This window comes from Pteropus vampyrus, unplaced genomic scaffold (assembly GCF_000151845.1).
Source record: "Pteropus vampyrus isolate Shadow unplaced genomic scaffold, Pvam_2.0 Scaffold1, whole genome shotgun sequence".
Taxonomy (NCBI): domain Eukaryota; kingdom Metazoa; phylum Chordata; class Mammalia; order Chiroptera; family Pteropodidae; genus Pteropus; species Pteropus vampyrus.
In genome coordinates this window covers 13,395,898-13,407,900 of record NW_011888782.1, presented here as the reverse complement: position 1 = coordinate 13,407,900, position 12,003 = coordinate 13,395,898, and the positions used below count along the sequence as shown (strand labels likewise).

At 33.5% G+C, this 12,003-nt stretch overlaps 1 protein-coding gene across 1 annotated transcript in view; it reads right to left on the bottom strand.

The window, feature by feature from the left end:
- CMC1 (C-X9-C motif containing 1) overlaps nucleotides 1–12,003 on the bottom strand; it is a 66,427-nt gene that overhangs the window by 37,061 nt on the left and 17,363 nt on the right. The window contains exon 2 of the mRNA XM_011359994.2: nucleotides 9,110–9,199. Coding sequence (XP_011358296.1) covers nucleotides 9,110–9,199 — 90 coding nt within the window. The remainder of the gene's footprint in view (nucleotides 1–9,109; nucleotides 9,200–12,003) is intronic.

The window sequence follows — 12,003 nt, the reverse complement described above, 5'->3', positions numbered from 1 at the left end:
CAGTCAAAATGGTGGCTACCTTTAGGGGGAAGGAGGAAAAGGATGGTGATTGGGAGGTGACTGGAAAGAAGGCTGGCTTCTGGTAATTTCTATTGCTTGACCTCAATAGTGGTTACACAGATATGTTTACTCTGTCATAATTCGTCAAGCTATGCACTTATAATTTGTGCATACAGGATATAAAAAAGTTTATTTAAAGAAAGTGATGTTTTCATTTTGGAGAATATGAAAAAACTACACACGGAAAAAGAAAAAAACCTATGATCTACCTTCTTCCATCCCATATTTCCGGATATTTATTATTAAATTTTGAATGAACTTCTTTTTTCCTGCATATAATTATCATTTTGTTATCACTGGAATTATACCATGTATGTAATTTTATATCATGCTTTTTAAAAATAGCATATGAATATGTTCACATTTGTTAATGATCCTTCATAAAATTAACTTAATTACCACATAATATTTTATTGAATGATATTTTTCATAAGAAGATATAAGGTAATGAAAATCAAGAAAAGAGTTTCATTTCAGTAAAAACTAAACATCAAAGAAGTAGATATTGTTAATTATAAATTATAAAAATAAAGAAAACATTTAAGTTCAACACATAAGTCTAATTATTATGCTATGTAGGTATGATTGACTGCATTTTTAATGAGGAAATGGTCTGTAGTTTGCATATGTAGGGCTACAGCCCCAAAAAGAGTGCTTCAAGAAGCAATATTACAAGTGTTCCCAGAAAATAAAATTAAAATTAAAAATTACTTAAGCTATAGGAAGAAAATAACTTTTCCATCTTGGTGAAGTCTGGAATAAATAACACAGAGCAAGCGCAATTCGGCAACTAAAAGGTACCAACTAGAAATAAACTGGCTCGTAGGCCAGTAAGAACAAATACCAGGCAAAACATATCATCACCTACTAAATCTACTGCTCTTGACAGACACAGCTAATTGATCTAATGACACTCTTTCTGATTGATCCCATTCATAGTGCGTTAGACAGTCACTTTCAACTGATTATAGTCGACACAAATAAACTGTATTTGCTATCTTTGACTTAGTCAAATGCTACACTATAATGGAAAGAGCACTAGACTGGGAATTAGGATACCTGGATTCTAATATCAACTCTGATATATTAACAGGTCAGATGATACTGAATAGGTAAGTTCTTTATTGTGGTATGACCCCATGTCCTTGTATTCTCCACAGTAATTAGCACCATAAATTGCACAAAGTATTATTGAACTATATAGTTTGTTGAATTAACAAATCAGTGTATTTATGACTTGTCCTGAGAGGGAACTGGCCTATGCAGAATCTTAAAAGGAAAATCAAGAAATAAAAATGTCAGTTTTTAATTTATCACTGTCCAAACTAAAAATTTATGCCAAATGAACACTGAGAAAAGTTGCACTATTTATACAACTATATTAGAAAAACACCAGAACCATCCCAACTGGATAAACATTCTACTCCTTTGTTTCCCTTTATGAGAGTGATTTTTACCACTAATACAATGATTTCAAACTTAGATGTCTCCTAGATACCTCAAAGTTAACACATCTAAAACTAAACTCCTGATTTTTCAATAACCAAAAACTAAAATGAAATAATAAAATTTCTATATACAGTCTTTCTCATCTCTGTTAACCACAACTCCATCCTTTTATTTGTTCAGGACAAATGATAGGGAGTCATTTCTTTCTCTCTTGCTTCTATCTTCAAAATATATCCTGGATGTGCCCATTCTCATCATCTTCATTGCTACCTCCCTTCTAATCCACTATCATCTGTCACTTGCATTATCATACTTGCATCCTTAATGTGGTGTCCCTGATTCTGCCCTTACCCCGTTTCGTCTATTCTCAACATAGCAGTAAGTGATGCTATTAAGTTATAAATCAGACCCTATCTAAGGGTCCACTGCTTTAAGCCATCGATATCTTTCCATTTCTCCTTAGTACCTCCAAAACCCAAAATGATTTTGCCTCCAATCATTGCTGAACTCCTCACTTCCCACTCTCTTCCTCTCTTACCTCACTCTAACCACAGTAACCTTTTTGGTGTTCCCCAAACAGGCCAGCTTCACCTAGTGCTTTAGAGTCTTTTCGTGTGCTATTCCTTCTGTTTACATCATTCTTCCCAGAGATATCTCCATGCATCACTCCTTCACCTTCTTGAAAACTTTTGTCCAAATGTCACTTTCTCAGTAAGACCTATACTAACCACCTATTAACAATCGCAGCCCCACTGTAACATTGGCATCCCCCATTACTTTTACTCAACTTTATTTTTCTCTAGATCATTTATGTTTGCTTCTAATAACATAATGTTGTCTCCTTCCTTCATTGATGTGTAAGAGCTATAATGGTAAAGATTTTTGTCTGTTTTATTCACTGTTCATATAATAGTGACTGGCATACAGGAAATAGTCAGTAAATATTTTTGACTGAGTATGTTTCATATAACCCTAAAGTTCCATTCAAGTGCTTAAAAGAACCTGAAAATCCTGTTTTTGCTTTGTAAAAATAAATTTTTAGTGATGTAATAATTGACTAACACTAAAACATATGCAAATAGTGTTACCAAATGTTGACACATTGGAGACAACCAATATATTAAAATATGATGCCAGATAAAAACTTGTTTATGGATCTGAGAACAAAATTTCTCTAATATCTATTTAATTGAACAATATTTTGAAATTATGAGTAAACATAAGAAATCACTACTATTTAGAACTACTTCTTTATATAATTTAGGATTTACTCTGTATTTTAAAACCATAAAAAAGTAAACTACAAAAATGAACTGGAAGAGGAGTTACATATGAGGCTACAACTGTGATCTATAATACCCAATTTAAAATCCACTTCATAAAAAACACAGTTTTCATGTGATTTACACTGTAAATGTAAATGTATTCTGTAATGTAATGAAATTAAACATAATGAAATAAAACCGCTTTTACCTGTTTTATACATTATAGTTTGAAGCAAGTTCTACCTCCCCATCCTCCCAAAAAAGAACTAATTATTTTTTAAATAGTTCTAAATCTACCAGTCCAATATATTCCAGAATTTTATACAAGGCAGGAGTCTCCTTTATATCTTTCCAACAGACACATAAGATTCCTATAAGACTGTATTTCAGTCAAAATATAATCATAAGATGAAAGAATTTAAATCTCTTACACCAAAATAATTGAAAGTTGATGTCTATGAAAACTAAGAAAATAATAACTTGTTAATGAAGTATTGGCAGAACAGTTATAACTCAATGTTAATAATATTTATTCATTTTAACAATATTTTCAACTTTCAAGCTATGTGATTCACTGCTTTCGTGTTCAAATGTAGACATTTCATACCTGCACGTTCAAAGATAAGTTGTAAAATTGGTTGTTTAAAATATTAAATTCATCTGCCCTGACAAAATTCCCTACTAATTTAGTCATTTAAAGACTTAGAATTTAAAAATTTAACTTACTCCTAAAACTAAAACATCCTGCACGTTTCTCAGCGAGTAGAAAACAACTAGCCATTTTATCCAAAATTATTTGTGTCCAATTAATTTATTACAAAATTACCTTGTTATTCAGAAATGAGACAATACTAAGCCATTAAGTCCTACAATAGAGGTCTGAGTTCACAAATGTAACTAAGAACACCTAAATTAATGAGTAATGGCCAATATCCACTTTGTTCAGTTGTTTTAAAAATAATTCAGCTGTATTTGTGATCGATGTAGGTCTGTTACTCATGATGCCATTGGCATGAATAAGGCCTGATAGGCGCACACAAATACTTATTGCTAATTAACTTTCACTAACTTTTATTATGTCATGTGCAGAAAAAAGTTAACATGGGAAGCCTAATACTGCTATCCTTAGAAAGGCCTGCTTGCAAGGTTGGCCATTAGCTGGTGTCTGAGAACTTGGGTATTGGGAGTATTCCCACCAATAACAGTGGCTCACTGTGCCCAAACTGTTTGAGCAAACCATATGGTTTATGCTGAACACCTGCTTTCCTTCTGGAAGTTTGAAATATTGTTTTCTGAACAAAAGTGGCTGCCCATATGACCAATTCCCAGTAAAAACTCTGAGGACTGAGTCTCTAATGAGTTTTCCTGGCAAACAACATCGCACACGTGCAGTCACAATTTGATGCTAGCAGAATTAGGGATATCCTGAGTGACTCTACTGGAAGAGAACTCTGGAAGCCTGCGCCTGGTTTCCTCTGGACTTCATCCCATGTGCCTCTTCCCTTTGCTGGTTTTGCTTGTATCCTTCTGCTGGAATAAATCTTAGCCATGAGTATGACTACATGCTGAGTCCTATGAGTCTTCCTAGCAAACTACCAAATCCAAGGCTGGTCTTGGGGACACCTGACACAGTCCTGTGTAGGTCCAAAGGAGAGGGATTGTGCCTTATATCTCTTGATATTTCTCAGCATACATAACATACTCTTATAAATAACAGATATTCATCATATTTGATGATTTTATATATTATCCTCCTGATACATCCAAACCAGTCAAAAGATAGGTGACATCTCCACTATAGAGTTAGTTTACATTGGTGAACTGGTTAAATGGCAAAAATATATTTGATAATGGCACAATTCAAACAACAAATGAAAAGTTCTTGGCAGGTTCAAGTAACCCAGTTGGACAGAAGACTGATTACTTTGATCATTTATAGTCTCCAATTTGTTTTAGTGATGTTTTGATAGTTCTCTGCCTGTAAACCTCCTAACGACTATCCTAAGCATTCTTAATTTGATTTTCTTTTTTGTCTATTCACCTATCTTTGGAATTTAGCAAAATGTAACATATTTCAGTTGTGTATAATTGATAGAAGAGGACAGGCATTTTATTAATCTTCTATGTTATTTAACTACAGCTTTATAATATTTCTAAGAAACAATGCTTCCTTATTTTTTATATAATTCCTTTAGAACTAAACCCCACCTACTGGCCAAAAGATCATAAAGACTGCGACAGAAGACAATGATACAAAAGAAACATTAAAACAGTGTAAAAGAAGGCACAAAGGATGAAAGAAGTGAGTAGGAGAATCTAGCTAGGTTAATGAAAGTTCCAGACCATCCCTGATGACACATTACTTTTTTGGTCTTGATCTGTCATAGCAGAAGAAAAATAAAAGAAATAAAAGATTCTTATTATTTTTAAAGCAAACTTCATTATTCAACATAGAGACTTGATACCAAATGTCAACTATGCAATTCAAAAAGGCAAAGAAATATAATGACAGATTTTTACAAAGCACAGCAGTTCCAGGACTCTTCTTCTTATGGAGGCTCTACTTCTAGAAGAGAAATGTATAGTACTAGAATGCATACTTTACCAATACATATGACAAAAAAAATCTTTAAAATATTACTAACATAGAAAGTGTAAATCATTAAGTTAGCAAAGAGTCAAACACATGGAAAATGTCACAGAGTGGAAAGCAACTTCCAGAGATCATCGACCAATTTCCTAAAACACCGTAAGTTGATAACTCTCAGATCTGAGAAAAAGTAATGATTCCTATCATCACACCTGGTGAAGGGATTTCTGTTTTGGCTTTTGGCAGGAGGGAAAGTGGGAGGGAGTAAGAGAGACACTGGCCATTCTAGAATTTTCCTTCAGTTCTATTCTCAAAGTACTCAGTGTTCAGTGTTCATTGTGTTAATGTCTGCCAATATACTTTGGTTATTTATTTTAGTGTCTCTATTCACTGAAAATGATATCCCTGGCAAAAGAAGAATAATATAAATTTGAATTTTCTATTTAAATCAATTGTTCGATAGCTTTTCTTTTGATATATTTTACTAATGAAGTTTATAATCCTGTCAAAGTTTATAAAAGATCAGGCTTCTCAATTCTGTATCTAATCTGTAGGTCAGGTCACCTTTACTCATCAAAAAAAAGTTAAGGTGATGGCTGCTATTTTTCTCTTCCAAAAAAAAACTATATATATTTTATAAAGAAAAAATTTTCAAGTTGACTCCAGTTTAATATGAATTGCTTAATTGACATCCAAAAACTAAGATTTTCTTGTTTCGGGTTGTTTCACTGTATTGAAATGGCAGGGTTACTGTGACTTTATAAAAATTCACTGTAGAATTAGAATCATGTAATTGTATATAAAAGCTAAATTTTAGTACTGGGGTATATAACGATGAAGTATTCTAAATGCTATCTCCTACTTAAGACGAATTTTAATTATGTTTAAAACATAAGATGAAATGTGAAACTTAGACTAAATCAGTGTATAGTAAAAGCCAACAGTATATATGTAGACAATGAAAATACCATGGAAGCTGGCTAAAATTTATCACGAAAAGAGAACTAGTAAGAATATAGCAACCTGGCTGAAATTGATATTCATTAGGGTACTCTTCACATCAATAGGGAGCATTTGGACTTCTGTGGTCTTTATCAGTGTCCCAGCTGGTAATGGTTGAAGGTTAATGCCTTACCCCATTCTGTTCAATTTTCTATCCTAATTAGCCCTCCAAATCTATAGCTGTGAGCACCAAGTGTCTGTGCTCAAAAGAAACTAATTAATGCTAGCAAATTAGATCAAGTCCAAAGATCCAACAGCCAAACTCTTAGTTAAATGCTCCTTGTTAATAGGAAGTGTAGCTGTCAATAACTGCTGTTGGTGAGTATAATGAGGCATCTTTCTTTCATTGAAAGTGATTTCATTTCTCTTTGTCCCTAGAAAAGCTGTTCCATTCCCTTCACAAACCTAAGTTGCTGGCAGTCTGACCCAATTCTTATGATCAACTGGGATGAAATGACATGGAAAAAAATATAGAGGAAAATGCATAAAAGCTTTCCTACATAATCATGTTTCAGGCATTTAGCAAAAAGTCAGATCACTTATTAAAATTCCTATGTCTTTATCTAAGAACTATACAATTAGCATGCATAATGCTTTTATATAAAATTCTACACTTATTTAATAAAGCAAAGTCTATAAATAGCAAATAAACTACAATGGAAATTACATTTACTGTTCAGTTTAAATGTAGCTGTTGTTCTGCTGCTTGAGCAATACCAGTGCATGTTTTTTCCTAATCCACATGGTTAATCTTTTTTAAAATAATCAATTTTAGATTCTAAAACACTGTTTTTGGACCATATGGCCAAAAAAGTCAATATATGGTTATATATAAAAATTCAAATGTTCAAAAATCAATCGTTAATAACATGTTCTAATAATTACAAATGCATTGAGATAACACAAGTGGATCTCAAAATTTGAGATGCTTTTACATTTTTAAGTGTATTAATTAAACAGAACTTAACCATGTCAACATCTTAAACAACTTAACTTTTGATAAAGAAACAGCAATTAAACATTTTCTTTCTGTACCATTACAAAGTAGTATTTGTGGAACATAAACAAATATTTTAAAGTTATACTCTATTTCTCTCATTTCCAAAACCAAAGTTTCACCGTCAGAGCATAAGCAAAGACAGCGCTGAAACCCAAAGCCATATAATCATTTGCATCTTCATCTGAATCATGTGAATAAAAACTCAATCTGTAATTGAGTTACCTAGTTTTCTTTCATTCTAGATATCAGAATAACGTGTTCCAAAACGGCATAAATAGAATTCATATTTAAAACTTCAGGCCAATATATTAGTAGTAAGTTAACTTTTCCTAGTAGTGAAAAGTTAACCCTATAACTTTATTATCCATTTTTAGGTTTTATCCTCTCCCATCTAAATCAGGACATATCCATATTTTAAAGTTCTATGAGGCAGGTGGAAGATTATCTCTGGAGACTATCAGCATGACACTTGCCAATGCCAGATGTGCACTGAACCCTGTCTGCAGGTGCCAATGGGTTAATTTCTCCTGACACCTGGGGAGTGTGTGTGGAAGGAAAGTGCTTTGGTTAAACAACTAATTCATAGTGAAAGCAAGAGTAATACCATAGAATGATACTAATATATTATTAATAAATTTATTTACAGTTAGATTTAAAACTGGAATATGTCATAAGTCATTTAAGAAACAGAAATGACCATCACACAATGTCACTTCTAAGGAACTATTCTTCTTTTTCACTGCTTCCATCTATCGGTCACCAAGGTCATACTCTAAGGAGACAGGTATCAGAGCGACAGAAATGTTCCTAGCATCCAAACGTACTGACACAATCTCAGAACTATAGCTGACACAGCCTGACTCCCTGTAGAGAAATCTGCAGTGGAGCTGCAGCCCATCACTCTAAGAATTACTGTGGTCCCTCAATGAAGACGACTACAGGGGAAAGTGAAGAAGGGAGCCAGAAAATAGTCTTCGCCAGCAAAATTTTACTACTACTTCTTTTAGATGGCCATTCCAAGAGGTAGATTTTTTTTAAAAAGACCTTTCCACAGTAATACTGCCATCTGCTTTTACCTATCATTTAGAGTATCATTTTTCACCTTTCACTGCTTTACATTTTTCACTCTAACATTACATATTAATCAACAATACATCTCTAGATTTATAGAACAGAGGAGTATTCAAAAAAAAAAATATTAAAGCATTTTCCAAAGAAAACATGCAAATGTGGGTGCTTAGTGCAGGCATCTACATAAGTATCTTCCACTTAGAAACATAAAACATTAAAAAAAAAAAAAAAGACTCATTGTAAGTACTACTGGAATTCTATTAACAATTCAGTAAGACAATGACATCAAAATAAAAGAATCATCTTAGAAAATATGTATTTATTCCAATGAAAAACGAGTACAGGTTAGAGTTGATGTTTCTTCTTTCTCTATCAAAATCACCAGATTAACTTGTTTCTCCAAAATACTCATATCAAGATTTTCTCTATATGTACTACATTTCTGGGGAAAGAAATGTTTTTACTAATAATTTGAGAGAATATTTTTAAATTGTAAATGAACTGAATACTGCCTGGAAGTTCTGAAAGCTGAAATACTGGTATCTCAGTGAAAGGGTGAGAAGCCATTCATACATATTAATCCATCGACTACTTGACTCTAAGGCTAAGGATTAAATTCAGATCATATTATAAAAAATGTATTTGATCTTTATATGAATATTTGAATCTTACCTTGAACTTGTTCAGAACATCTCTCTCGGGCCTTTTCTCTCATTATTTTAGGAATCAAAACATCTTTTTCGACATGTCTGAGATGCTGCTCTGAAAATTAAAAAAATCTTTCGTTAATATAGTCTCAAGTAAATGACCAGGTTAGGGGGAAAATGAGCACTCTGGTTTACTTAAATAAAAGCCTATGTAAATATATTAAAAACTGACTCTTTTGTAAGCTCATAAAATTGTGATTATTTTAGTCACTGAAAACCATTCTAAATTATTTCATATACAACAGAAAAAATGGGAGGGACATAGACAACATCGAAAAATTTCTGCAAACTATATTGCAGCATTTTTATTTGATAATATACTCCATCCATGTAATATTGTCAAAATTGAGTCATACATTAAAAGAAAAATTATAACTTTTCTTAGTAATATAATCCACAAGAGTCTTACTAACACTAAGATCCAAGGATAGATGATTTTTATTGATACTGAGATGCAATATTAAGAGACACACGAATAGTTTATTTAGTATTAAGAGTAGCCTAAGAAAGAAAGAACAAGCAGAAGAAAAAGTGGAACTATGTGTACATATAAAAACAAAGCATGTGAGATTTCTGTGCATTTTAAATACAACTACCACAATTAGACTAAAATGGTAGATTGAGCACCTGCTCCAGAGTCCCACCTGCTCCTTAAATTCCTAGACAGCCTTGAAAAACAAAGGCGTAAGTGTCCTTAGGGAACCAAAATGATCAGGAATCTCTGAAAGACAAAAGGCAGATGAGACCAGATCATAGGAATCTTAGCTCCATAGTTTTTCTGCAGGAAAAAAACATATCAAAAGTGAGTGTTACTCCATGCTCTGAAGCAGCAAAAATGGGGAGCAAGAGACTTCCCTGGAGGAAACTAAAGCATTATTGGTTGAAATACCTGAGTAGGAGCCAAGTGGGTCACCTCTTCTGCTGCCTTCAAACCATGGGTAAAAGAAGCAAAAAACAGGTAATTTTCCCCAAAAGATGATCGAGAAGTTTCCCAGTATCTAGTAATACCTAGGAGGACCAGGAACCCCTACACTTTTCCCAATATTACATGGTTCCCAACAACTTATGGATGCAGGCAGCTATGAACTGATATAGTATCTGCAGAGGATAAAAGGGCATCTCTAAACGCAAATGAAAGCAACAACGAAATAGCCAAGAATCACCTTAATTGGATGGACAACACAGTAAAAGGTAGAAACCAACTGTAATTAATAAAGAAGTAACTAACTCGTAAGAGCTAAGAATAAGGAAAATAAAATTTTAGAATATGTATAAAAAAGATACTGAAGCCAATAAAAAGACATGAGTACTTGGAAAGAAATGGATCATGTACTTAGATGAAATGTCTGAAGCTCAAATATTCTAAAAGCTTCAAAAGGAAAAATACGTTACCCACACAAAAGAATGAGAATCAGATTTATATGTTTCCCAGGCAATACAATGAAAGAAGACAACGGAGAAGAAATAACTTCAAAGTTCTGTGAGAGAATTATTTTACTTACAAGAATTTTAGAGCCAACTAAGAGTGAAGTTAAAGATATTTTCAGATATGTAGGGACTGAAAAGTTTACCTCTTTCAAACACTACAGAAAAAAAGAACTGATCTGCATTGTTATGCGACTGCCACTAATCAAACCTAATGATGTAAAATCATAAACATTTTATAGGGATCTTACAGGTCAAGAACTCAGAAAGGTAACGCAGACTCTCCCCTGCTTCACAATGTCTGAGGCCTCATCTGGGTAGATGCAAATGACGGGTGTTGACTTCAGAGCTGGGGCTGGAGGATTTACTTCCAGGATGACTTTCTTCACTTAGGTATCTGATATCTGGGCTGGAATGGCTGAAGGACAGGCTCAGTGAGGACTATAAACCAGAGTATCGCCACTCCATCTGGTTTGGGTTCACAGTACAGCAGGTAGGTCATGAGAAAGAGCCACTGAGAAGGAATGGCTAGAGAGCAAGCATTCTAAGATAAAAGAGTGAAAGCGGTATGGCCTTTTCTGACCCTGTCACGGAACCATGCAGCATCTTTCCTTCTACATTATACTGATCTCAAGTCACTAAGGAGAGCCTTACTCAGGTGGGGAACTAAGACTCTATTCTTTGTGGCAAGGCTACAGTACAGAAGAACATGAGAAATGGAAGATAATGTTGTGACATTCTAAAATAAAATCTGCCACAAAGATAGAGAATACACTCTGATAAAATAAAAATAAACCCATGATATACAAATGTGAAATATATAAAGCATATAAGAAAAACAGATACTTAAATTTACATGTTGGAACTGTATATTAATTGAATATCAACTTACTTTACCTAACATTTATAGAATACTCCACTCAATAACAGCTGAATATTTACCAAAATAAACCAAAGGCTGAGCTAAGAAATAAATCTCAATAAATGTAAAAGAATTTACCATAGGACACAGCAAACACACTCCTGAGGATTTATCCTAGAGGAATGAAAACTTATGTTCACAAATCTGTGTACAAATATTCACTGCAGCTTTATTTGTAATAGCCAAAACATGGAAATAATCCAAATGTCCTTCGACCACTGGATAAACAATGGTTCATCCAGATAATGGAATATTACTCAGCAATAAAACAGAAAACTTTGATATACAACAGCAGCAGCTACTTGCACAGATCTCAAGGGCATTATGCCGAATGAAGAAAAAGACATCTCAAAGGGTTACTTACTGTATGATTCCATTTGCATAACATTCCATTTGCATGACAAAATTAGAGTGATAGAAAACAAATCACTGGTTGCCTGTAGTTAGAGGTGAGGAAGCAGTGTGACTTATTAGGAGGTCACCTGAGGGGTTTTCTTCGTGGTGACGTAACA